This window comes from Mrakia frigida, assembly GCF_051309035.1.
Source record: "Mrakia frigida strain ATCC 22029 unplaced genomic scaffold BDY24scaffold_66, whole genome shotgun sequence".
In the NCBI taxonomy this organism is placed as follows: Eukaryota; Fungi; Basidiomycota; class Tremellomycetes; order Cystofilobasidiales; family Mrakiaceae; genus Mrakia; species Mrakia frigida.
The window spans coordinates 8152-32264 of NW_027481215.1; the positions used below are offsets into that span (position 1 = coordinate 8152).

The 24113-nt window shown below is 54.4% G+C and overlaps 9 protein-coding genes across 9 annotated transcripts in view; 6 read left to right on the top strand and 3 right to left on the bottom strand.

Annotated features, from left to right (window-relative positions):
* BDY24DRAFT_419429 (carbohydrate esterase family 8 protein) overlaps positions 1-1125 on the top strand; it is a gene marked incomplete at both ends in the record, with an annotated part of 2141 nt that extends 1016 nt beyond the window's left edge. Inside the window, 7 exons of the mRNA XM_076643979.1 lie at positions 20-135; positions 225-267; positions 368-464; positions 533-613; positions 693-760; positions 827-884; positions 950-1125. Of these exons, the coding sequence (XP_076491986.1) occupies positions 20-135; positions 225-267; positions 368-464; positions 533-613; positions 693-760; positions 827-884; positions 950-1125 (639 nt within the window). The remainder of the gene's footprint in view (positions 1-19; positions 136-224; positions 268-367; positions 465-532; positions 614-692; positions 761-826; positions 885-949) is intronic.
* A 215-nt stretch (positions 1126-1340) lies between these two features.
* On the bottom strand, positions 1341-4133 carry BDY24DRAFT_356705 (phosphoesterase family-domain-containing protein). Its single transcript, XM_076637806.1, has 10 exons — positions 3831-4133; positions 3615-3740; positions 3230-3465; positions 3006-3053; positions 2761-2872; positions 2588-2685; positions 2387-2508; positions 2143-2303; positions 1920-2041; positions 1341-1836 (listed from the first exon to the last, which is right to left on the bottom strand). The coding sequence occupies exons 1-10, from the start codon at positions 3878-3880 to the stop codon at positions 1475-1477; spliced, it is 1437 nt and encodes a 478-aa protein (XP_076491987.1). The 5' UTR covers positions 3881-4133; the 3' UTR covers positions 1341-1474.
* A 51-nt stretch (positions 4134-4184) lies between these two features.
* BDY24DRAFT_405294 (multicopper oxidase-domain-containing protein) lies at positions 4185-7802 on the top strand. Its single transcript, XM_076642618.1, has 15 exons — positions 4185-4733; positions 4986-5111; positions 5227-5317; positions 5406-5431; positions 5510-5676; positions 5763-5865; positions 5949-6158; positions 6228-6425; positions 6507-6687; positions 6751-6799; positions 6871-7064; positions 7138-7145; positions 7213-7288; positions 7364-7481; positions 7577-7802. Exons 1-15 carry the CDS (start codon positions 4385-4387, stop codon positions 7751-7753), a joined length of 2073 nt encoding a protein of 690 aa, XP_076491988.1. The 5' UTR covers positions 4185-4384; the 3' UTR covers positions 7754-7802.
* Positions 7803-8390: 588 nt separating this feature from the next.
* On the top strand, positions 8391-8981 carry BDY24DRAFT_405298 (uncharacterized protein; the record flags this gene model as incomplete). Its single annotated transcript, XM_076642619.1, has 1 exon — positions 8391-8981. A coding segment is annotated over one exon (591 nt), but the record flags the coding sequence as incomplete, so codon positions are not given.
* Positions 8982-9533: 552 nt separating this feature from the next.
* On the top strand, positions 9534-13519 carry BDY24DRAFT_419433 (uncharacterized protein; the record flags this gene model as incomplete). The annotated part of the gene is made up of 14 exons (XM_076643980.1): positions 9534-9581; positions 9683-9844; positions 10007-10558; positions 10705-10790; positions 10872-10924; positions 11013-11356; positions 11440-11720; positions 11813-11915; positions 11984-12065; positions 12140-12269; positions 12334-12705; positions 12781-12859; positions 12926-13023; positions 13132-13519. 14 exons carry the CDS (start codon positions 9534-9536, stop codon positions 13517-13519), a joined length of 2778 nt encoding a protein of 925 aa, XP_076491990.1.
* BDY24DRAFT_261855 (uncharacterized protein) lies at positions 13354-16436 on the bottom strand. The gene is made up of 10 exons (XM_076636850.1): positions 16194-16436; positions 16041-16111; positions 15847-15970; positions 15635-15780; positions 15274-15532; positions 15077-15174; positions 14819-15002; positions 14558-14740; positions 14088-14483; positions 13354-13976 (listed from the first exon to the last, which is right to left on the bottom strand). Exons 2-10 carry the CDS (start codon positions 16109-16111, stop codon positions 13740-13742), a joined length of 1698 nt encoding a protein of 565 aa, XP_076491991.1. The 5' UTR covers positions 16194-16436; the 3' UTR covers positions 13354-13739.
* Positions 16437-16678: 242 nt separating this feature from the next.
* On the top strand, positions 16679-17552 carry BDY24DRAFT_405322 (uncharacterized protein). The gene has a single exon (XM_076642620.1). The coding sequence runs from the start codon at positions 16754-16756 to the stop codon at positions 17348-17350; it is 597 nt and encodes a 198-aa protein (XP_076491992.1). The 5' UTR covers positions 16679-16753; the 3' UTR covers positions 17351-17552.
* Positions 17553-17793: 241 nt separating this feature from the next.
* Positions 17794-21236, bottom strand: FIG4 (phosphatidylinositol-3,5-bisphosphate 5-phosphatase; the record flags this gene model as incomplete). The annotated part of the gene is made up of 15 exons (XM_076637619.1): positions 17794-18071; positions 18145-18176; positions 18256-18377; positions 18461-18565; positions 18642-18965; positions 19131-19228; positions 19317-19540; positions 19624-19655; positions 19764-19864; positions 19993-20264; positions 20424-20474; positions 20560-20681; positions 20752-20794; positions 20867-21061; positions 21139-21236. The coding sequence occupies 15 exons, from the start codon at positions 21234-21236 to the stop codon at positions 17794-17796; spliced, it is 2097 nt and encodes a 698-aa protein (XP_076491993.1).
* A 1032-nt stretch (positions 21237-22268) lies between these two features.
* On the top strand, positions 22269-22766 carry ZIM17 (Zim17p; the record flags this gene model as incomplete). The annotated part of the gene is made up of 2 exons (XM_076637618.1): positions 22269-22501; positions 22601-22766. The coding sequence occupies 2 exons, from the start codon at positions 22269-22271 to the stop codon at positions 22764-22766; spliced, it is 399 nt and encodes a 132-aa protein (XP_076491994.1).
* Positions 22767-24113: the final 1347 nt, after the last annotated feature.

Here is a 24113-nt window from a genome sequence, read left to right on the forward strand (position 1 = left end):
CCTCAGACACGGAACGGAGGCTCTCGCTCAAACAGGTCCAGCTGCAGCTCTCATGGTCTCGTACGCCAACGCTTCTTTCTATGGCTGCACTTCCTCTTCCTACCAAGACACGCTCTACGTTGGGCGGAATGGAAGGTTCGTCGTCTTCGAATGCTCCGTTTTCTTCAAGCTTCTCGCCTCCTAATCTCAGGCTGATACGCCGTCACCTCTCTCTTTCTCCCCAGTGCCTACTTCAACGGAGGACAGGTGAAAGGAAGCACAGACTTTGTGAGTTTACGTTCGGCGCACACGTCGCGTCAAGTTTACTTTGAGCTCCAGGCTCTCCTGCTCACTTCTCTTGCCCCTTCTTTTTTTCGTCGACTCTCAGATCTACGGATTTGGAACAGCCTGGTTCGAAGAGGTCTCCCTTGCCAGTAGAGGGACCGGAGGAGGGCTCGTCGCTTGGAAGGGAAGCACTCAGTGGTGTTCGTCTTTCTTCTCCTTCCTCATCCACTTCAGCCTCTCTGACCTTGTGTACTTTTTTTTTTACCAGACGGACCCAATACTTTCGGAGCCTACTTCCACAAAGCGAAGATCATCGAGGCCGACGACGTCGTCCCTGGCGTTGATCTAAGTGAGACGCGTCCAAAATATCGCTCGTCTTCTCGTTGATCACCGACTGGCTCCTTTTTTCCTCCTCCTCTTGCTTCCAGCTCACACTCGAGCTCTCGGACGCCCTTGGAACAACCAGAGTCGCGTGATCTACCTTGACTCGCAGATGGTGAGCTCTCCTTTCTCTTCAGTCTCTGCTGTTCGCAATTCGAGCTGAGTTTGTCTCCTCTTCCAGTCCGATATCGTCCTTCCAGCGGGATTTCTCGAGTGGAGTGCATCCGATCCTCGAGTCTGTTAGTATATCCTCTCTTCCCTCTTTTTCAGGACGAAGCTGAACCTCTCTCTTTTCCCTCGTCAGTCCCCAACATCACCTTTTTCGCCGAGTACAGCTCCTCTGGTCCAGGTTGGAACGCTTCGGCCAGAAATACGTCTGCCGAAACGATCTTGACCGAAGCCCAGGCTTCGAAGTACTCCATCGAAACGGTCTTTGGGGAAGCGAAGCCGAAGTGGATCGACTTCGACACAACCGTTTGATGCTGCGAAAACAGAAGCTGTAGTCTTATCTAGGTTTATTTCGACGATGGAATGGATACTAGAGCTTTCAACTTTTCTTTTCGCATAGACGAAGAAATCGCAAGAAGTCGACAAGCACAGGCCCGATCTGAGCCAACTCACACTTCGAGACGCGTCGGAAATGACAAGTCGTTCTTCAAACAACGAGAGGCTCACTCAGCCTCCCAGAAGAAGCACGCACTACTGACATATTATCTCAAGAGTGAAAAAGCTCGAAATCTACGAAATCAACCATCCGTGTCGAAGACGAAAACGATCCACAATCCCAAACGTGTTAATCTCCTCCCTCGCTCTCCTCGTCTTCTCCTCCTCAGATCATCAGCCCAACCAGCCCCATCCCTCCCAAAACCACCGCCCCCAGAGCTCCACGTCCAACGTTGACGCTCAAGGCAGCTCCTGAAGCCTTTGTAGTGGTTCCAGAAGCGGTTCCGTTCGAAGAAGAAGACGTCGACGACGACGACGAGGTTCCGGCAGAAGTGGTGAGGGCGGAGATGTTGGGGTTGATCATGGCTGGGTTGACGAGTCCCATGGCGGTCAGGTTGATAGGACTGGGGGCCGAAGAGGTCGAAAGGTTGGCTCGGTTGACGAGGGGAGAGAAAAAGGTGGCTCCTCCTCCGGCTCCAGGAGTATCGACGGGAGCTGGGATGGGGACCCAGAGCTCAGTGTTGAGGACTGGAAAAAAGAAGCCGAGAAAGAAGGCAGATCAGCGGAAGCGAGACGAAGAGGGGGGAGGAGGAGAGGGGAAAGGGACGAACCTCCGGCGAAGATTCCAGTTTCATTGGTGAAAGGAATGCCAGAGTTGTTAGTGAGGGACCATCCGTTGTTCGTGTAGTTGAGAGCGATGTTGAAAGGAGCAAAGACGTTAGAAACGGTCTCGCTGAAGGAGGTGAGGCGAGAAGGGAAGAGAGCAAGCGAGAAAAAGTCAGATTCGAGCTCGATTCGCGACGCGTCTCTCTTCCGATTCGCTTTCAGACTCACTTGACGTCCTGTCGACCGAGGTTCCCAAGATCCCAGTTGTTCTCAACAGTGGACAGAGTGGAGTAGTGAGTGTAGAAGGTGGGGTCCGTAGTTCCGATCGAAGCGTTGGGAACCGATCCTCCGAGGAGAACAGTGAACACAGTGTTTTGGGATCCGTAGTCCTGCATTCGAGGGGAAAAAAAGACGGTTAGATGAGCGAGTGAGTCTGAAGCGTTTGGATAAAGGACCGAAGAAGAGAGCGTACCTCGTTTTCGTCGAAAGTGAGGAGGATCAAGGTTCGATTGTCGTTGAAGTTCGAGTTCGAAAGCAGAGGGGTGAGGAAGTAGTCGACCCAGTTTCCGAGGAAAGAGTTCGAGGTGTCGTGTCCTACATTAAGATCGAGAGCGAGAAGAAAGGAGGTGAGTAGTTGCCTGGACCTTCGAGAACGAGAGAAAAGAGGACGAACCGTCGTTAACGAGGTTGGGAGTGATGTAGACATACTGAGCCAAGGCGGAAGCGTTAACATCGACAGCGAAGTCGTTGAAGTTTCGAATCCTCTCAGCTCTGAAAGGAGATGGAGGAAGGGGAGGGGTCAGAGGACGATTCAGCGAGGAAGAGGGAAAGAAGAGGGACGCGTACCGGTGGGTCTCGTTTGCGACAGAGTTGAAGATCGCGAAGGGGTTGTGCTTGCGCTTGTAGTAGGTGTAGGCGGGAGCTGAGGAGTTGAAGTAGTTGGCCTGAGCATAGTCGCCTGATGAGAAGGAAAGAAGGGAAGGCAGGCAGGGAGGGACGGAGAGGCGAGGAGGTACATGCATCAGGTCGGCAGACTTCTTTTCTTCGAACAAGCGAGGAGGGTTCTTCTCGAGAATGAAAAGGGAGCATACCTTGGAAAGCGTCAGTAGGCATGTTCTCCTGGTAGGTAGCCCACGAGACTGTACAAAGGGAAAAAAAAAGTCGTGAAGGTCAGTTCTTTTTCGAGACGTGACGCGCCGCGTCGACGAATCTCCTTCGAAGTCGACGTTACGTCCCCCACCGTCAACCTAACGCCCCTCGACATCGAGGGTTACTCCATAGCGCAGATCAAGGAGGAGCGGGAGAAGGAACGAACCGTTTTTGGCCTCAAGGAGATCGACGACGGTGGAGACGTTCGAATCCACGAAGTAAACGTCGTCGTCAGCCATCCCGAAGAAGTCACCAGCGATGGAGGCGATGTAGTTGGGTTCACTGGGATGGGTGACTCCGTTGTACTGGGAGAGGGTGATTCCCTTCTTGGCGATGGCCTGGAACTGGGGATTCGACGCTGCGACGGCATAGTTGGTGTTCTCGAGCCAGATCTGGATGAACCTGAGTTGTAGAAAGCAGACGGGAGTCAGCTAGAAAGCGGAAGGGGAAGATATGAAGCAGAAGCTGTGTTGAGAAGGGGGTCATGTTCCAGGAGGGAGGGTCGAAAAGAAGGGCAGGCGGGAGACGAGTCGGAGAGAACGACGACGAACCTGTCGAACGCCTTTCCCTTGACGACAGGGGAGATAGGCAAGCTACCGTTGGACTGGCCGACGTAGAAATCCGAGGTGCAGGTTGGGCAGTCGGCGGGAGCAACGAAGGTTTGCGCGATGGCAGCACTGAAGAAGAAAGAGGTCGGAGAGAGGGAGGAGATGGTCAGCTCGCTGGGGGCGACGGAAGAAGCTCGAAAGAGAGATTTGGAGACGCACCCTTGAACGCAGACGGGGACGAGAGCAGCGAGAGCAAGGAGGGAGATCATTTTGGATTGGGGAAAGAGGAGGGGGGGAAGAGACGGGTGAGTCGTGGTCGGAGGGAGAGGAGGGAAAGACGAGCGCTCAGGCAAAACTTGACGATGCGGATTGGCTGCATGGAACGCTGCCGAAAACGAGCATCTCGAAAATAACTTGAGTCGCTTCCCATCATGGAGAAAAGCAGAGAGAGAGAGAAGAGGAACGTTGGTGGGAAGCCAGTCGAAATCAACCTATTCTCGTCGCGAAACGAGGGGTTTGAACTTCGATCCCTCCTCCCCAGCTTCCTTCCTCTCGTTTTAGGATAAACCCAGCGCCCATGTCCATCCGAACGTATCGAACGTGCTACCAGAGCTCACTCCTAGCACGAGGCCTTTCGGCTTTGTGCTCTGAATAGCTCTTTGTCGAAGGAGGGAGAGCTCGAGGGTTCCCTCCCTCCGTCCCCTCCCCCCTCCTCCTTCCCGCCTTCCTTTCTCTCGCCTCGTCCCCTCGTTCGAGCTCCTACGTTCACCGAGATGGCCTTCAAATCCTCCCGAACCAAAAACCTCATCATCTCGGCTGTCGCTCTTGTAGCCATCGCCATCGCGCTCGGAGTAGGACTTGGAGTTGGGCTCAAAAAGCCGGATGGCTCCTCCTCCTCCTCCCTCACCAGCTCTTCTTCCTCCTCCTCAAACATCTCTACCGCCACTTCCAACGCGACCCTCGCCTTCATATCCAAATCGGATCTCGTTCAGGCCCACAACTTTGCCCCAGGAGTTGGGTGGAACTCGTCGGAACCGCCGAGGACGAGGGAGTTCAGTTGGGACGTCGAAGAGGTTTGGGGATCGCCTGGAGGGATCTGGAAGAAAATGATTGTCGTGAATGGTGAGTCGAATGGCATCGAGTTCCTCCAAAGAAGAGATGGTCAAAGCGGTGAGCTTGTTCGGGGGGAAAGGGGGGAGGAGGCAAGGTGACGGTTGGAGGGAGGAAGGAAGGAAGACGTTGAGCTCGAGCTCGACGAAACAAGAGCTCCCAACTCCCTTTGATCGCCAAACCAGATCTCCAAGATATGCGAATCTCAATCGTGTCAGGATCATCTGACTTTTCCTTTCTCTCCTCTTCGTTCGTCTCTCGCAGGTCAATCTCCTGGTCCTCTCATTGAAGCCAACCTCGGAGATCAGCTCGTCGTTCATGTCACCAACAAGCTCTCGAACGCGACAGCTATTCACTGGCATGGTCAATATCAAAACGGGACGAACTTCTGTAAGTCTAGGTGTGCCCAAGAGATACGACGGAGTCAGCGGAGGCTGGGGCGTTTGCTTTCTCGTGCGAGGAAGCTGACCGCAGACCTCTTTCTTCCCTCCTTTTCTCCTCGAAGTCGATGGAACTTCCGCGGTCACTCAGTGTGGTATTCCTCCTTCCCAAACTCTCACCTACAACTTCACCGTTCAGAACGTTGGAACTTATTGGTGAGTTTTGCTCATTTCCCCTTTGGTCAACGCGTCCGGCTGATTCCTCCCCCCCCCCCTCTTCCTCGTCCGGATCCTCTTCTTGCAGGTGGCACGGTCATCTCGAGACGCAGTGTACGTCGGCGATGAGCTCTCAGTCTTGCAATATATTTTCTCACTCCGTTGCTGACCCTCGCTCTCTTCTTTCACCAGATACCGACGGACTCTTCGGTGGTCTCGTCCTTCACAGTCCGAACGAAACAGCTTCCTTCCAGCAAGGAAACATTTCAACGACGACGAACGATCCTGCTTACGCCGGAGAGGTTCTCATGCTGATGGGAGATCTCTACAACACGTTGTCGACCGAGCTCTTGTGGCGAGTGAGTTCGACGTCTCTTCCTTCGCTTCGCTTCTCTTCGAGTTTGTTGGTCCTGACTTCAGACTCACTCTCTTTCTACTTCTTCAGTACAACCTCGATGGTACCGGAATGGATGGCCAGCCTGGAGATGAGCCAACGCCCGATGCCGGTCAGCTCAACGGAGTGTCGCAGGGCAGCTGTTTTTACCTCCGTTCGCACCTTCAGCTCTCTCTCTTCGTATTGTCTGCAGGACTCTCTTCTTACTCTTGTGTCTACTCTTCTCTGAATTTCCAGCTCCAACGGACCTCGTCCTCCCTGAGAGGCGACGATCCTTAAACTCGAACGGCGCGACTCTCTCCCCTCTCTCTGCTCGAAACCCAGGAGACGAGACCACCTTCACTCAGTACCCTGGCAACCATACTTGCAACGATAACTTCACTTCTACCTACTGGAACAACACCTTGGAAGGAGGGAAGACCTATCGTTTCCGACTCGTCAACACTGGTGAGTCTTCCCTTCTTTCTCTCCCTCTTTTCTTCCTTCGGCTCCCGCTGACTCACCTAAATTCTTCAGGATCCTTCGCCGATGTCTCGTTCTCCATCGATAATCATACTCTCACCGTCGTCGAGGCTGACGGAGTCTCCGTTGAGCCCGTCGAAGTCCTCTCTCTCACGATGGGAGTTGCTCAACGCTATTCAGTTCTTGTGACTCTCAACCAGCAGCCTGGATCTTACTGGATGAGGAGTACGCTCGCAATGGATGCTTTCACCTGTGAGTCTAGTTTTGGTCGCTTTCCGTAGGAGACAGCGCGATCCGAAGAGGTCATTGACGCGTCTCGTCTTCCTTCTTCAGACGACAACCCTTCCCTCGATCCTCTCACCCTCGGAGTTCTGTACTACAACGGAACGAATTCCAGCTCACTTCCAATCTACGTGGACTCTGTATCCGTCGCAGGAGTTAAGGATTCGCTCGACACCTCGTTCGGAGGAGATCTCATCCCATCGGACAAGCTCGTCGTTCCCGACGCGACGAAGTGAGCGAATTGAATATCTCTTCGAGCTTCTTCTCCCTTCTTGACCTCCCATTTATCCATCAGGCACGTTGAAGTAGATTTCTCGATGCAGTACCTTGCCGACGGCAGACATGTTGGTCCCCCTCTCTCTCTCTCTCTCTCTTCGTGACTCAACCCTGACTCCTCCTCTTTCTCGACGATCAGCGATCCTTCTTCAACAACACTTCCTGGGAGCCCCTCGCCGCTGGACAGAACTCCCTCTTCGCCTTCGCAGCCGACGCTCTCGCCTCTCCAGCTCAAACCTACAACGACGCGTCCCAACTCATCGTTCTCACTCAAGGGATCGAGGTCATGGATTTGGTCATCAACTCCCTCGACGACGGGACTCATCCTTTCCAGTGAGAAATCAGCGTTTCTTTTCCGCTGTGGACAACCGTAGACCTGACCTTCTCGTCTCTCTGTCCCTCGCAGCTTGCACGGTGAGCTCGGTTTCGACGCGACTCTTCAACTGATCCCTCGGCGCTGAACGCGTAATTTTTTTCGCAGGCCACACCTTCTGGATTGTCGAAGAAGGTGAAGGATCCTATACTGGAACTGCTCTCAACACGACCAATGCGATGCGGTCAGTCCTCCTTCTCTCCTCCGAAACCTGCCCGACGGTCGAAGCTGATCTCTCTTTTCCGTTCTCCTTCGACAGACGCGACACGATCGTCATTCCCGCCTATTCCTACGTCGTCCTCCGCTTCGTAACCGACAACGTCGGGATGTGGGCTCTTCACTGTCATATCTCGTGGCACATGGAGTCCGGTTTGCTGGTGAGTGGTGTTGCGAAGAAGAGACGTCAGAACGAGGTCGACGAGCCTCTCCTTCTCTGAAAGCTGACCCCGGCTCTCCTTTGTTGTGCTTGTAGATGCAATTCGCCAACGTACCCTCGACTGCTTCGCTCCAGAAGCTGATCGACGACGTCCCTCAGGAGATGCACGACCACTGCAGCCTTCTTTCTCAAGCGACGACAACGAGCGACGCGGTTTCGGAGTCGACGAGGAGAATGCCTCGTCGGAACTTGGGGAGGGTGAGAAGGAGTTGAGATCTGTTCAGGGAGTGATAACGGGACTAATCCATGGGAGTTTGACGACTTGATCCCTTGAGGCCTTGAGGGGAGAAAGGGGAGCGGAGGGCGAGCGAGATTCGGAAGATGAAAGAGCACTGAAGGTTTGCACGTCGTTTTGCTTCTCACGAAGACTAGCTTTCATACAAACTGCTTTGCCTCTCATCTCGACCTAGATCGCAACCAGAACCAGAGCTTCGGTTGCCTCAGAAGCGCGTTTTGTCTTGCCCAAACACGTCGTCTTTTTTCCGTGAGTCACCCTGACCGAGTCGACGAACGGGTCTCGTTTTTCTAGCCTACAAATCTGTGCGAGTCTCCTTTTTGAGCGTTTCCTATTCCAGCACTTTCAACCAACGAAGAAATCTTCTCATCGTGCCGGAAAGGGAAGCTGTGCCCTCTTTGCTCCGGCACGACCTGTTTTGAACAGGTCGAGCTCGCCCTCCTTCTTCCCTCCCAACTCCCTCCCTCTCTCCAACCTCCAACCATGACCTCGCCACCCCTCTACACCTCCGTTCCCTCCGCCGACCCTTCTGAAGCTCCCGCTCAACGCTCTCAATCACCTCTACCTGCCTTCAACCACTCTGATATGGATGGAATGCGCGCAAGCATGGCAGTGCCCTTCTACCCTCTCCTGATCCTCCTCCTTCACTTCCTCATCGCCCTTCGCCTCCTCCCCATCTCGGACACCAACTCCCTCCTCCTCTTCATCTTCTTCTCCGTCACCCTCTTCCTCCTCCACGATCGACTGGTCCTCCTCATTGCTCGACCGGGTACGAAACTGGAATTCTTGCGGCAACGATGGATTGCGATGAATACTCAGTTGGCTGGAGTGCTCGTTGCGGGAGGGTTCCTGATCGTTCCTCAGGATGGAGTATGGACGGATGCGAGGTGTTGGCTAGTTGGCTTTGGGGTGGGGTCGATGATTGGGTTCCTGATCTACGTGAACGCGAGTGAGTGTCCGGAGACAAGTTCACCCTCAAAGAAGGTCGCGAAGAGAGCTCACACACCTTTTCCGCCCTCCTTCTTTCACCCACGAACAGGTCACAGCGAAGAGATTGCGTCATTGATCGGATTGAACTCTCAGACGACTTTGGAGGTCCCAGTCATCCCGGATCTGGCAGAGGAGGGAGTGGAGAACGAGGTCTTGTTCGACGGAGAGGCGAGAGAGTTGGAGGATCTGGAAGCCCAACTGGTAAAGTCGAAGTAGAAGTGAGTTTTGCTTGTGACGATCTGGTTTCGCGAGAGAGAGAGAGAAGGAGGCTGATCCTTATGTGATGTTCGTGGCAGATCGGTGCGACGACGCGGTTTGGCTCGACTGGATTGTTCTTCTTCATCTCGTCCCTTTTGCTTCATTCGATCGCATTGCATGTACATCTCTCGCTCGTCCCTCTATTTTGATTTACTGTTTCCTGGATACCTCGGCCGTCGCGACACTCGAGAATCTGACGAGCTTTCCTCTTCCCACGTCGAGATCGCGACGCGTCTTTTTCGAGGAAACAGAGAGAGCAAAGACTTAAGTTCACACGTCTCTTATCAGCCAAGCTTCCTATCCCTCGAACTTGGTGAGAACTGATCTACAGTGAGAACACGGAAGCAAATTTCGAGGAGAGAGGGAAGGAGCGACGCCGGACGAGCTCGCTTCTCTTTCCCTTCCCCAACCTGCACTCCCCCTCTTCTTGCCCTGTAAATCTGCGCCTGCCTACCTCGCTGGACTCTTCTCTATTCGACTCTGGACTCCCTTTCTCCGGTCTCTGTTGCCATGTCGTCCTCGTCTGAAGAGGATGGGCCGAACCTGTTTGTTGCAAAGGTGAGCTCATGCCTCCCCCTCCTTCCGTCCCTTCCCTCTCCTCTCGTTCTCTCCTTTGGAAGCTGACAGCTCCTTCCTTTCTTCTTTCTCATGATTCTCAGCGACGTATCCGACATATCAACACCATCCTCGTTCACAATCTGACTCTGACTCCTCATCGAGACGAGCTTCTCTCGTCGGACGTTCCCGTCTCGACGGCTGGCGATCCAGACGAGGAAGGATCCCTCTCCTCCTCGACGGGGAGGAGGAGAGCAGGAGCAACCGTAGATGATCTGGAGCTGTTGGGAATAGGGACGGGGAGGAGAAAGAGGAGAGTCAGTATATCTAGTTTTCAGGTCAGTCTTCTTCATCGACGAGCTCGTCCAAGAGAGGAAGGGAGATTGAAGCTGAACCGACGAAGCCTTCTCTCTAATCTCTCGCTACAGTCTGTCAAAGAAGCTCCATCTCCAGCTCCAGGATCTCCAACGTCACCTTCAACCGCCACAAACCTCTCCTTTCCTCATCCGACTCCCAGCACTTCAGGAGGATCCCCAACGATCCGACGTCCTTCCCTCTCCCGAGCTCGAGCCTCCTCCCGTCTCTCCTCCTCCTACAACATTCCTCCCGCCTTCGACTTCGACTCGGCAGCATCCCTTCTGGCACCCTCTCCGTCAGCACCAACAGGATTGAGAGCGAGAAGCAGCTCGAGAACGTCGATAGGAAGCACAGGCTCGGACTTCAACCAAGCTCGTCAAGCCGGAGGATTGGGAGAGGTCGTGATCAGGGAGGACGTCGAGCAGGAGCTATCAACGATGGAGATGGGATCAGGATTGGATCTCGGAGTCGACGGGTCGGCTCTGGATGCGGCCAAGAGGTTGCTCGAGAGTTTCATCACTCTGCGACTCTCTGACGAGACGGCCGAGTCGTTCAGAGCTTCGAACGAAGCAGGGCCTTCCTCCTCTTCCTCCTCCTCTTCGACAGCTTCCTCCTCCTCCCTTGTCAGACCTCCCACCTCCTCGAGACTAGTCCCCTCATCCTCCTCGGATCTCAAGGGGAAAGGAAGAGCCATCTCCCCGCCAACGTCCATACCAAAACTCGTCTCCTCCTCACCATCGCCTCCGACGAGCTCAGGCTCCTCCTCTAGGCCCTCCGACACGTCCTCCTCGCCAAAGTCATCACCTTCCTCCTCACGTCCAACGACACCCTCAACGCCACGTCCGAGTTCTCCGAGTAGCTCCTTACCTCAAGATCCAACAAATTCCAAACCGCCGTCCTTTCCTTCACGAATCTCCTCAACCTCTTCCTCGACAGTTCGCCCTCGAACACCCTCAGGGATCTCGCCCTCCTCAACTCTCCGCACCCCAGTAAAACCACGACCACGTCCAAACTCCCTCCATGACCCTTCCCCATCCTCTCCCTCCTCGTCGTCAAGACCTTTCCTCTCGCGCTCAGCCACCACCTCCCTTCGGATCCCCTCTTCCTCGCCAAAATCATCACCACCATCTCCAAACCCTGAACGAACTCCCTTCTACATCTCGCCGACCCACAGACCCTCCACACACCCTCGGTTCGGAGATCTCGATCCAGAAGCGGATTTCGGGAAGTGGGATCGGAGGATCTGGAGGGAGGAGAAGGTCGTGGTTGAGGTTTGGGTTTGGGTTGCTGGTCAGAAGCGGGTCAAGGTTGGAAAGGAGGAGGAAGAGGCGGTCGTGGTGGAAGAAAGGAAGGAGAGGGAGTGGAAGGTGTTGAAGGAGGTGGAGGTGGATCTGGGGAGGGTGAAAAGGTGGAATGGGAAGGTGAGTTTTTAGGAACGCGTCTCCTTCGATCTGTCTTCGACTCAGACTCACAACCCTCCTTTCCATTACTCGCACGAACGCAGTCTTTTCTACCACCAAACACTGTACTCATCTCCTTCACCTCTCATCCTCTCGAGTTCTACTTCGTCCCTTCTCCTTCTCCAGCTCCCTCCTCCTCCCTCGTCCGCCCCAGATTCGAGCGCACCCTCTCCGACGGGGAGATCGAGGCTCCCACGAGATCCTCCCCGATACTCAAGAAGAAGAAGAAGCTGGTGACGGAGTGGGGAGATGTAGGGGACGCGGTGGAGAGGAGCTTGAGAGAGACGAGGATGAAGAAGGGGATCGGGTTTGGGGAGCTGCATCGGTGAGTCTCGTCTTCGAAGGTTGAACAGAGTGCAGTCGATCCGAGCTAGCGGGAGGTGACGGACAGCTGACTGCGCTCCTTGGGATCGGTAGTCTGGTGAATCTTCAGACGGTGCTGCAGGATACCGAGGAGTCGTCGAGGAAGATTGAGTCCGGGTTGGACCGGTTGATTGAGGAGGACGAGACTGCTGTGCTGGTGAGCTTCCTGCTTCGCACCTTAACCACGCTCCTATCTGACCGAAATTGTGCTCTCTGATGTTGCAGCTTCGTCTGATCGAGGAGGAGGAGGCTCGGATACGAAGCGTTCAGGAGGACGAGGACGCGTTGCTGCTCGAGACGCGGAGGAGTGAGTCTTCCTTTCGTCGCAATTCATGGACTCTTCGGCACTGACGAGGGCTTCTACTCTACTTTTCCTTCTAGTTCAACAACGGATCACGGACCTCGAATCTGATCTGGTGCGACGGAAGGAGAACCTCGAACGAGGAGACGCGTTTCTGTCGAAGGAACGAACGGAGCTTGAGGAGATGGAACGATCTCTGGAGCTTCAGAAGTGAGACTATCTGAACCTCTCGATATTTGTATCTCTTTGCTGAGCTACATTCATCTTCCCTCAGATCCACTCGCGCCGCCCTCGATCCTCACTTCCACTCCCAACGAGCTCGTCTCAGCGAAGCTCTCGAAGCCATCTTTCACATCACTCCCACCATCCACGGTCGATCCCTCCTCTTCTCCATCAATAACGTCGCTCTCCCTATCCCTACCCATCCGAAGGAACCAGCTCCACCTCTCCATCTCCCTCCTTCGGAACTCCCACCCAACATTCACGTCGACGAGGACTCGGTCGCCACAGCTCTCGGATACGCTGCTATGGTCGTTCAGCACCTCGCTGGGTACTTGGGGAAGCACCTTCCTTATCCGATCATCTCGTCGCAGAGTCGAAGTTTGGTGAAGGATCCGATTTCGGTGCTGCATGGGCCGACGAGATTGTGAGCATCTCCAAGTTTCGTCTTTCCTGTCCTCGAGGTTCTGATTCGCCTCTTCATCTTTCTTCGCACTGCTAGGTTCCCTCTGTACTCGAAAGGAGTCGAGAAGTATCGGTTCGAGTACGCTGTGTATCTCCTCAACAAGGATATCGAATCTGTGAGTTCTGCTTCCTAGACGCGTCCCGCCTCGACCTTCGTCTGACACTATTTCTTGCCTTTCTAGCTGATGATCGACCGAGCTATTCGAATCATGGATCTTCGCCATACACTTCCCAACCTCATGAACCTTCTCTTGACCGTCTCGTCGGAATGGCCGTCGAAGTGAGTTCAAATCATCTCTCTTCTTCGTTCTCTTCTCTCCCTCATCCCCCTCGTCCGCCTAAGTTCTTCGACTTCGAATCTGATCATTCTTGTTTCCTGCTTTAACAGCCTCCCCATCGAGCCCCGTTCCCGTCACGTCAGCGACGAGACATCCTCCATCCTCACCGTCGCCCCTCCCGTCCGCCTCGACGGATCCGAAATCTCTCTCGACCCAAGCGACTCGGAAGACGACGACGACACCCGAGGAGGTCAGACTCCCAAAGCCTCGGAACCCTCTGCCTTGTCCATCTTCTGGGGTCTCGGCGGTGGTGGGAAGTCGGCAGCGGAGAAGAAGGTCGAGGAGACGAAGCCTCGTTCGAGGAGAGGGACGATCGCTCGTGCTTTCGGGGGCGCTGGAGAGTCGAAGGTTGCTACTCCGACGAAGGAGATGCCTTCTGGAGGTGGTGGGAGGGGATCGGTGGTCTCTCCGGCGACGACGCCAGGGGCGGGGAGCTAGACTAGTCGGTTTAGCTGGGTTTAACGATCAATTGCAGAATCTAGATAACGTAGTAGTAGGCTGTAGGCTGAGAGAAGAGAGAAGAGTGGGACACGATAAAGCACAAACGCACTGAGAGAAAGAAAGAGAAGGAGAGGATCTAAAGTAGGCGAGAATAAACTAAAGGGCGAAATGAAAGCAGAAATGGAACCGACCTCGACGCGACCTCCGCCCAACCCAACTAGTCCTCATCAACCCACCCCGAATCCTCGTTCTCCGTCGAAACCTCATCGTCGAGCTGATCGTCCGACTCTGCCACCTCCTCCTCGTCCATGTCTTGATCCGAATCCGAGTCCGACTCCGAACCGTCCTCCTCTCCTTCCTCTCCTTCAGGTCCTCCTTCAGCTGCTGATCTCTGAAACTGGTAGAGCTTAGACTCTTCGTCGAAGAAGTCGACGAGGGGGTCTTGATCTCCGAACTGAGGGGACGACGGCGAGAGAAAGGTCAGCTCGTCGTGGAAAAACAGTCGAGCAGTTGGAAGCTCGAGGCGAAAAGAGGATGGGCGAAAAAGGAGCGAAGGAGGACTTACCCTGCAAGTGATAGGGAAAACGTGAAGGAACGAGGACTGCTCCTCGATGAGTTTCTGGACGGACATGGCTCCAGGACTCCTGAGCGACTCCTGACGAGTGAAGAGCCCTCCGAATCGCTCGAGGGCGTTAAACCTCCAGGTCCAGTCTGCGTTCACCTCCATGTCGTTTCGAATGTAGGGAGCGACGGCAAGACGACGAAGGAGGGGAGCTTCCTTCTGGAGCTTCTTGAGGTGAGAGATTCGGAGGTCGTCCGTGAGCAGAGCGAGCTCTCGTAGATCCGGGAGGGATTTGGCGAGGAGGGCGAGGGCGGTGCTGGGGAAACGGAGAGAGGGATGGGCGACCTCGAGGACTCGAAGACGTTTCATCGTGGCGATGAGTCCAGTGAGGGCGGGGATCTGAAAAATAAAAATGGCGGTTCAGCTCGTCGTGAAAGAGAAGGTCGAGAAGAGGAGCAAGAAGAAGGACGCACGTAGGCCTTTCGGTTCCCTTGGGTTCCCGCCTGGAAAGCAGGAGACAGAAGCTGGAACCGTTCGAGATTCTCGAAACGGTTCAAGGCGGTGACGAACTCCCTAGCTGCCTCCCTCTTGCCGACGTTGGGAACGAGTGAGAGGTCGTGGAGGAGGAGGGTGGTGATGGTCGATGGGACGAGGGGCTGGCGAAGAGAAAGGGACGGACGGAAAAAGCAACGTGAGCTCGATGCTGCGAAAGAAAGAGAAGATAATCGACTCACAAGAACGTCGCAGAGCTGTTCCGAAGAGAGAGCGGAGGCCTGGAAGTAGTTCAAGGCGGGAAGGTCCAGGAGGCGAGGGTACGAGCCGACGTTGGGAGCGGGACTGATCGATTCGACGGTGATGGAGAGCTTTTGGAGGGAGTTGAAGCCATCGAGTTGATAGAGGTTCTCGAGAGGGAAGGGGCTGCGACAGAGTGGGGGAAAAGAAAGTCAGCTCAAGAAGGAGAAAAGAGGGATTGAGTAGAAAATGGGACGTACTTGGTGCGCTCGGTTGAGATTGATCGATTCCTGACGAAGAGGGTGAGAGACCGAAGCGAGTCGCGAAGGGGCTCGAGGAGACCAAGGAAAGCACTCGACTGCGAGTGAGTTGGGAAGCGATGGGCAGAAGGGGGCGGGGGAGATCAGCTGCTGTCTCCCACGCGTCGAGGTCGAGATCGAGAGGAAGGAAAGCTCACAGTCTTTGGCCCAACGGCCAAGTCCAAAACTGAGATGTTGTAGGACATCCTCGCGACGTAATCGATGATGGAGAAGGTGAGAGCAGAGTCGTAATGATGGTATCTTGCTTCCTCGTCCAAATCTTCATCGGGATCCTCCTCGTCTTCCGAGTCCTCGTCGTCCTCGGGATCATCGAGAAGCAGAAGGCACCGCTTGATAGATGGACCACAGAGAGGACCGAGAGTGAGAATCGTCTCCGTATCGAGCAGCGGCTGGCACCTACACAGACGAGGAAAGGGAGGGGAGGCGAAGAAGGAGGGAGACGCGGTCAGATCGGTTGCGCACGAAAACAACCTCAGAGGACGCAAGTTTGGAACTCACTCCAGCGTTTCGAGACCATCAAAGGACAGCCTACCCAGCACGTAGGGATGCAAAGCGTCGCTCTCGTCGAAACGGAGATGCTTGATCAGGGAGGCGTAGAGTTGACATCGTTCGAGCTCTGAGCTTGTGGGTACCCTCATGATGAACTGAGATGGGAATCGAGTAACGAGTCAGTCTTCTTGAACCAACATGTATGGACGTGTAAGTCTCACCTTTTGATTCCGAAGAGGATTCACTCCTGCACGAGAGAAACCAAAGGGAGCGTCGCTCTTTGCATCATCAGGGAAGATGGAAACCAGCTGCGAAGCCCAGATCGGTCGAGAACCCCAGAGAGTCCTGTATTGAGAGGGCCGATTAGCTGGCCTGAAGTTGTTCTAGATTGCTCAAAATAGGGGAGAGGACTGACTGCAACGCGAGAAGACTCCACTGCTTACAGACTCGAGCGCAAACGACGAGGGACCCTTGGTCGTCCGCCATCTGAGGAGCAAAGGAGGGAAAAAGAGGAGATCAGTAGACGGCGAGAGGGGGGGAAGACGAGAAGTAAGGAGAGCCCACTGACCTGTTCGAAGACGTTGACCAGCTAAGAAGGAGAGGAGGAGCAAAGGAGAAAGCAACAAGGAAGGAAGGGAAGGAGGTGAGCTCGTCAAGTTTCTCAGCCGCTCTCCTTCTTCCTCCTCTCCCGATCTACTCACGAGCTCGGGAATTTCAAGCGGGGAGGAAGGTTGATAAGACATGCTCGTAGATTGGTGGCGAAGAGGGAGAGGTGGAAGGTAAAGATTGAGAGGTGGAATGGGATGCTGGGAGGTGGGAGGGAAGGAAGGAGCGAAGCTCGTCGAAGGCTTTCCGGTTCTCGTCCTTGACGACCAAACGTGACTGCTTTTGATCCTCATATTTCATTATCCCTATGGAAACTTTTGCGCACACATTCAAACTCGTAGACAATGTTTCGGTCAAGCCGCTACTTATCTTGTTGACGGCTTTCAGCCGCAGAGGTTCGTGATCCGGAGCGCTTGAGCAAAATAATGCTGGATCCCCAACGTCCAACAAGCTCGTAAAAATCATCAAAATCGTAAGAAACTAAACTCATTAACCCTCTCCTCCTCAAACCTCCTGCATATCATGACTCCTCTTCTTCGAAGGGCACCCCAACGCGTCTCTCCCTCCCTTCCCGAACGACCACCCTTCCTGGCCACCGAACGCACTACCGCTGCTCGCCTTCGACGTCCCTCCTCCAGCAGCACCTCCCGTTCCAGCTCCGAGTCCAGTTCCTACGTCCTTCGTTCCTGCAGCGGTCGACTTGTGATGATGATCCGAGGAAGGGAAGCGGATGTTCTCGAGGAAGTTGAGGTGGTTCTTGTAGGCCTGTTCATCGATCTTCTCGTCCGTCCATTGATCTGCAAGAGCAGTGTCCTGAAGGAGAACGGTGTTCTGGTAGAGGTCGAAGTCGATGGGCTGGGAAGAACGAGGAAGAGAGTCAGCGAGAGGAGGGGGGAAAAGCGAGAGAGGAGTGCCGACTCACTCGTCCGAGAGAGTGAGATGAAAAGAGCTCGTCCTGTGAGAAAGAGAGCGGAGCGTCAGGACGAAAGTTCGGGAGCAGATGAAGGACATTACGAGACTGACCTCGTGGGAAGCGGACCACCTATTGAACGACAGAAAGAGCAGAATCAGCGATCGATCGTATCTTCCTCTTTCCCCAACGCGTCGAAACTCACCTGATGTACTCATCGACCTCTTCCTGATTCACCTCCGGATCCAGGCTCTTCGAAACCTTCGACTCGATCGACATGGGATCCAGAAGCACCTCCTCCTCGACCTCGGTCGAAGCGACGTCCTTCCTCGTCGAAGTCGAGCTGACAGCCCTGACCGCATGGCGCGTCTCGGAGCTCATCCAACGACGAACGGGGTTGATGGCTTTTCTGATTGGGCGAAGACGACGGCAGTGGAAATGTCAGACCTGGTGAGCGAGAGAAAGAGAGCGAGCAGACGAAGAGCGGAGATGCACCTCGCTGCCAACGGCGGCACGACCTTCGTCACTCGGACAGCGAAAGGAGATGGATCTGGATTGGGTCCGTTTTGTTTACTGCGACGAGTGAGCCGAGAATGGTCAGCATCAATCTCGTTCCGAAAGAAACACTCCGAGAAGGAGACGAGAGTCGAACTCACCTCAAGAACTTCAACGACGAATTGACCTTCGCAGCGTAGTGTCTCTCGAAGTGAGTACACAATCTTGGTCGATAATAGTCCTCCCAGAAGTCGCAAGCCTGAGAGATGACCCACTTCATCCTCTTCTCGGCGGTGTCGAGATCGACGATCTCCTCCAGGTGCGCTGGGTCGAACCAGTCGTCGTAGCTTCGTCGAGTCATCCTCGAGAGCTCGAGAGATCTCGATTCCTTAGTGACTCCGAGGAAGAGGTCGGTGGCGACTTGTTTTTCGGCGTCTGAGGGGAACGGAAGGAGGAAGAGGGTGAGCTGAGGCGACAAGGAGAGGATGGAGGGAAAGGAGAGACGAACCGAGCATGGAGTTGGCGTAGTATCGTTTGATGCTGGAGAAGGAGAAGAAGGAGTGTCAGCATTTTATATCCAGGCCGAAACGAGTCAGAGAGAGCGGAGGAAAGGACCAACTTCTCGATCATGTCCCGCGAGTGTGAGCTCCATTGCAGGTTCTTCTGGTACGTATCTAGTCGATTGACGAGAGCCCCACCACTGTATTGAAGAGCGAGAGTATCTCCGTGATCATGGTACATCTGTGTGACACAAAACGAGCGCGTCAGTTCGTTCGTCTGAGCTCTTCCTCGAAAACTCGAGACGAAACGGAAGACGAGCTCACCTCAGTGAAGAGGAAGTTCGCATCCGAGTAGTACGAGATGTCCGGTTCCGGGATGATGCCGAGAGCGTAGAGTTGATTCCCGAGAGCCTTCTTCCCGAGCGAGAACTGTCAGACGAAGGCAAGTAGAGGTCAGCACAACGGGTCCCTTCCTCGTTGGTTCGTCCGTTTGAAAGCCACTCACCTGAGCTATATTCGTCCTATCCAAACAATCCACACAATTAGTCCTCGCCACTCCATGCTGCAAGCTCAACCTATCCCTATACGGCACCGATCCATCGTCCCTGATCATCCTCCCCGTGTGGAAGAACCCCGTCTCCGCCGTCGCCTCCTCCGCGATCTCGTCCATGATCTTCATCGTGTCCTGGTGCTTGGCCTTGTTGGCTTTGGACATGTCGAAGGGGATGTAGATGATCTGATGGTCTTTGGGGAGGAACTGATTGAGGTAGGCGACGCATTGGGAGTATTCGTGAAGGAGTTTGGATTCTCGAGGGGTGGATTCGACGGACTGCAGGAGAGGAGACGAGAAGGGCGATAAGAAAACATCAAGTTTAGTGATCGGAAGAAGAGGAGGATGAGCGATGAGGAGGAAAGAAGAAGAGGAAGGGGAGAGGGAGAGAGAGAGAGGGGTTGGAAAAAGAGACGCGACGGGAAGAGGGACGATCGAACTTACCTTGACGAGATTGAGAACAATAACCGGACCTCCGTACTTCTCTAGAAGGTAATCGAAGTGTTGAGCAGCAGCTGAGAAGTAAGGATCGACGTTGTTGACTGCAGAAGAAGACGACGGGAAGGAGAAGAAGTTGGCGGGTCAGTTCGAGCTCTCGCTCTTCCTCGACTCTCCAAACTTTGAACTCACTCTCGATTGGGGGCTTGAAGTTCGAAGCACTCGCATCTTGACTCCAAAGCAGCGGAATGCTCCCTCGGTACTGGACGTAGCTCGTGAACCTCGGATTCGGGAATTTGAGTCGTTGTTGATGAAGTTGGTGTTCGGGGTCGTCGTCGGGATGAGAGGCTGCACCGTCGTGAGGAGATCGAGGTGCGCTGGTGTGGAAGGGGGTGGTGAGAGGTTCCGAGACGATTCTGAGAGGCGCAGTGGAAGAGAAGGAAAGGAGGTGAGCGGGTCTAACGACGAAGGAAGGAGAGAAATCAGGCATCGAACGAACTGCTCGGTTTCGACCTCGTTGGCGACGTGACCCTAGAAAACAAAAGGCAAGAACGTTTGTCGGTCGGGCAGTTCAAGAAGAGAAACGGAGGAGAGAAATCGTTTCAAGGAGAAGGACGGGAGAGAGAGACGCAAACTCACCATGTCGTTCGCACCTCTTTTCAGATACCTCGCCCCGGCAAACAACCTCGACCTCCTCCCGATTAAAGTGATGTATACCGCTCGTCCCAAGATATCCAGCTCTGTCGCACGAAACAAGAAAGCAAAATCAAGCAGCGTCAGCTCCCTCGACCCGTCTCGTTTTCCCGTCAAAACACCCAGTTCGTTCCCGCCCTGTCCCTCCCTCTACCACCACCTCTTTACTACTCACTAGCCTGATCCACAAACCCGTGCACCAGCGGCAGCACCCACCCACCCGTCCCTCCCGCTCCTCCTCCTTTCAACGATCCTCCCAGATTCCCCTTCCACGACCTCCCCTCCTCGTCGATCTCGGGGAACGCGTCCTTGAGCAGTCGGTAGTTCCACATGTAACGGGTGTTGATTCGGAAGGAGGAGCGATAGTCTTCGTTGGTGGAAGAGGACGAAGAGGTTCGAACTCCGGTGAGGTTGGATTGGAGCGTGGAGGTGAGGTCGTAGGTGTAGCTGTTGAGGTTGAGGTTGGTTCGGAAGGATATACAGAAGAATGGGGCATAAGGGATAGCAGAAGAAAGAAAGGAGTCAGTGAGGGAGAGAAGGTCGGAAGTGGGAGGAGGAACGACGCGACGAAGAGAGATAGACAGGGACGCGCCGAAGCTCACGAACCTGAAGTAGAAATGTTTGCCGAGATCGATCTTCTGGAAGGTGCTCAGCTGCCTGGTAGACGTGAAAGCGAACGATGAAGATGATGAGCTTCCAGAACTAGCAGGAGGTTGGAGAAGTTCCACTCGACTCGACTCACCTGATCTCCTCAGCGGTCCGCTCTGGCGGGATCTTCGCAATGGGTTTCATGACAGTCTCGTCGCAATGATAGACGTAGTGACCACCGATGATGGCGAGAGCTTCTCGTTTGGTGATGAGGATCTGTGTAAAACAACGGGGAGGCGTGAGACGGGACTTGAAGAGAGGTCGAGAGGAGCGAAGAGCGACGAACCATGTACCACCCCTGGGTGAACCGAACGAAGCCTGCGATACCACTGAGAAGCACGCACGAATCAGCTCTTACTTTCAAGAGGAAGACCAGAAAGAGATGGAGAGCGCAAACTCACTAAAACGTCATAACCTCGACAAACCCACCCGCACTCTTGTTGCCCAACTCGATCATCTTCTTGAGCTCAGCGAGCTGCTTGTTGCTGTAGACGACGCTATCCTCGATCACGACGAGCTCGTCCGAAGTCCGGTCGATCTTGAGAACTCGGTTCGAGTGGAGGGAGGATTGATTCGAGGCAAAGATGTAGAACCGACTGAAACGAGACGAACGCGGGTCAGCCCGTCCGTCCGTCGCCCTCCTTCCTTCACAGAGAATCCGCTGTCTACTCACGTTTTCGTCTCGTAAAGCACAAACCTCGTCAACGGCAGCGGCTCGTTCTCCTTTCCCTTCCCACCTCCTACAGCCGGCGGTGCAGCGGAAACGGTCATCGCGGTCGTTGAGCTCGTCGAGCTGAAAGCGGACGATGCTCCTCTCGTTGGCGGCGGTAGACCTCCTCCTTTCTCTGTTGATATCCTGGAAGATGCTTCCCAATCGGCTTTGATTTCCTTGCTGGTCGCTGTTTTGGAAGAGGTCTTTGAGGCGATAGAAGGAGTCGAGGGTTTCGAGGAGGCGCGAGAGGAAGGGGGCATCGTGGTCGTTGGAGAGGTTGAAGGGGAGACTGAGGTGGAAATGGCTGGAGAGGACATGTGTGAAGGAGGGATCTGGAAGGGTTGAGTGGTTGTGAAGAAGCTGGAAGTGGAGGTAGAAGGAGTCGAGGTCGTGGAGGAGGAGGGAGGGGGAAGAGGAGGGGAGGAAGGAGTGATGATCGTCGAAGGAGCATCCGCCGTTGTTCCTGCTGGTAGAGGTTCCGGAGGCGAAAGCGACCGAGCGGAGATGGTAGCCGATCCAGACATCTCCCAAATCGAGGTTGAATCGTCCGAAGAGGTTGTGGGGGTTGAAGGGAAAGGAAGGGAGGGAAGGAAGGGGTCGAGCTCACAAGCGAATTCAGACTCCGATGGATGACTGAGCTCAACTCTTTTTCCCTTCCCTTCTCTCAGCTCCCAACCCTCACCTTCAAAGGAGATCTTACGCCAAACCATGTCCCGGTCCTCCTCCCTCTCCTCCCTCCTCGGTCGATCTCTCGCTCGCAGAACTTTAACAACAGCAGCAAGCGCAAGCTTCCTTCGACCCTTCCTTCCAGCCTCAGCTTCGACCTCTCCCTCCTCCTCCCTTCTTCGTCGTTCCCTCTCCTCTACACCCCGTCGCTGGGATTCCGCGACACCAGGAATTTCAGCTCCAAAAGGTTCGCTACCAGGATCTGCATCTTTCGATGGATCCAGTGGAATCACCGCGACCTGGCATCCAGCAGAAGGGAACGAATCCAAAGCTCCTCTGAGGATCGATCAGGAGCCCAAACTGTACGACTCTCCTCCTCTACAACAGCTCAAATCTTACAGCTCTATTCTACGAAGCTTCTCTTGATGCTGAATTATCCAAACCTGTTTTTCTTCGTTTCTACCAGCTCCCTCACCTTCACCTGCACCGCGACTCTCGACCCTCCCACTCCTCCTCCCTCCTCCCCCGAAGCCGCTCTCCCACCATCAGCAACCCCTCCCAAAGACGTCCTCTGCAACCACCGCTCAACCCACACTTTCAGCAAACAAGCCTACACCAAAGGGATCGTGCTCGTTCAATGCCCGTCGTGCGAGAATCGGTCAGTCTCCGCTCTCTCTTTCATTCGAGCTCAACACCTTCCCTCCGTTTCCTTTTGCCTCTCACTGACTCTCCTTCTCTTTCTTTGGGACGTTTTTAGGCACCTCATCGCGGACCATATCGGCTGGTTCCCTGAAGTGACGGAAGCGGACGGAGGGAAACGGGTGATGAAGGACATCCAGGATATCATGAGGGAGAAAGGGGAGGAGGTCAAGAGAGGGTCGTTGAGCGGAGGGGAGGGAGGGACGATTGAGTTTTATCAGTAGAGGAACAAAGGAAGTTTAATAGACGAGTATGGGATCATTCACCTGTCAAAAAGAAGGAAGAAGAAGGTTGGGGATCTCTCGGGAGGAGGGACGAAAGGAGTGAGAGAGAGGCGACGGTAGCGTCGTCGTCGTCGCTCTCGCTCTCGCTTCTTGACTCGCAGATGGCCCAATCTGCGTTACAAGAAGAACTCTCGAGGGGCTTGAACAATGAGAGCAAGAGAGATCGTCATTCAGCCACATCAGAAAGAGGAGAGAGAGGAAGTGAAAAACGACGCGTCGTGACCAACAACAGCTGCAATTCAGAACCTGCAGGCTGAGAAGTTTCGAAAGGAAGAGAAAGAACGTCAGCGAGATAGTCTAGTCTTCGAAAATGAGAGAGAAAGGAAAGAAAGGATGAACTGGTTGGGTCGCAAGAGTGAAGGCAAAGGGAGCGGGAGTGTAAAAATGCAAGAACGGGGCGGCCAAGACGACTGTAATAGAGAGTATAGATAGTAGGTTATGTCAAATTACCAGAGAGACTAGTGAGTTGTCTGCAGGTACCTTTTCGAAAGGAGCGGTGGGAGAGGCGTCTTCGCCTCAAAGCCGTTCTCCTCCTTCTGTTCTCCGTCCCCCTCCTCGACCCTTCTTTCTTCCTGCATCTCTAAATTTTCTCCCCTCATCCGAGCCGTAGCGCTGAGGCAAGAGCTTCCGAGAAAGACCTCTGGTTCGGATGGAAACGCGTCGAGCGGGTTCCAGTTGCAGCGAACGAGCTTCGTCGTCCGTAGCGTTTCTCTGCGAGAAAAACTCGTAGGCGCGTGACTAAAGTTCGTGGTCAATTCTAAGTCGTAAGTTTTGCAACTCAGGAAGAAACTCTGCGACCCTGAGGCCCTGTCGCCATTGACGACGGGAGGGAGGGAGATCGAGCTCACGCCGTCCTTCTCTTCTTCGAACTTCGCCTTCGTGTCGCTGGAAGAATCAACGAGGATAAATATCCACGCGTTATCGCTCTCTATGGTTGCCAAGCGGATAATTATCGGGAGAGGTGACAACCCAAAAACTCTTCTCCGAACCTTCCTCCTCTCCCCTCTCTCGTCCCCCTTCTCTACCTGCCTCCCATCCACCAGCATCTTCACCCCTTCGAACTTTCGCATGATCGACGATCAAGTTCCTCCCTATCACCCTCCGCCTTACGGTACACACTCTCACGATCCAGCAGCTCCCTCCCCGTCGTACGAGCTCGACGACCTCGATCCTCCTCCAAGTTCAAGCACCACTCCCTCATCGCTACCGAGTTGTCACCATCAGCAGATCACATCACTGGATCGATTACTTCGGGAATCCCAACGGAGTGTTCGGTACGAAGATCGA

Excerpts from the sequence above, each read along its gene's own strand:
- BDY24DRAFT_405322 (XM_076642620.1), top strand. The coding sequence starts at position 16,754 with ATGACTCCTCTTCTTCGAAGGGCACCCCAACGCGTCTCTCCCTCCCTT.
- BDY24DRAFT_356705 (XM_076637806.1), bottom strand. The coding sequence starts at position 3,880 with ATGATCTCCCTCCTTGCTCTCGCTGCTCTCGTCCCCGTCTGCGTTCAA. Across the intron at positions 2,873-3,005 it reads GCCTACTGACGCTTTCCAAG|GCGACTATGCTCAGGCCAAC; the intron begins GTATGCTCCCTT and ends CCTTCTCATCAG. Across the intron at positions 2,042-2,142 it reads CTCGGTCGACAGGACGTCAA|CGAGACCGTTTCTAACGTCT; the intron begins GTGAGTCTGAAA and ends CACCTCCTTCAG.
- BDY24DRAFT_405294 (XM_076642618.1), top strand. The coding sequence starts at position 4,385 with ATGGCCTTCAAATCCTCCCGAACCAAAAACCTCATCATCTCGGCTGTC. Across the intron at positions 6,688-6,750 it reads GTCGTTCCCGACGCGACGAA|GCACGTTGAAGTAGATTTCT; the intron begins GTGAGCGAATTG and ends TTTATCCATCAG. Across the intron at positions 7,482-7,576 it reads ACATGGAGTCCGGTTTGCTG|ATGCAATTCGCCAACGTACC; the intron begins GTGAGTGGTGTT and ends TTGTGCTTGTAG.
- BDY24DRAFT_261855 (XM_076636850.1), bottom strand. The coding sequence starts at position 16,111 with ATGGCGGACGACCAAGGGTCCCTCGTCGTTTGCGCTCGAGTCTGTAAG. Across the intron at positions 15,533-15,634 it reads GATGGTCTCGAAACGCTGGA|GTGCCAGCCGCTGCTCGATA; the intron begins GTGAGTTCCAAA and ends TCGTCTGTGTAG. Across the intron at positions 15,003-15,076 it reads ATCTCAACCGAGCGCACCAA|CCCCTTCCCTCTCGAGAACC; the intron begins GTACGTCCCATT and ends ACTCTGTCGCAG.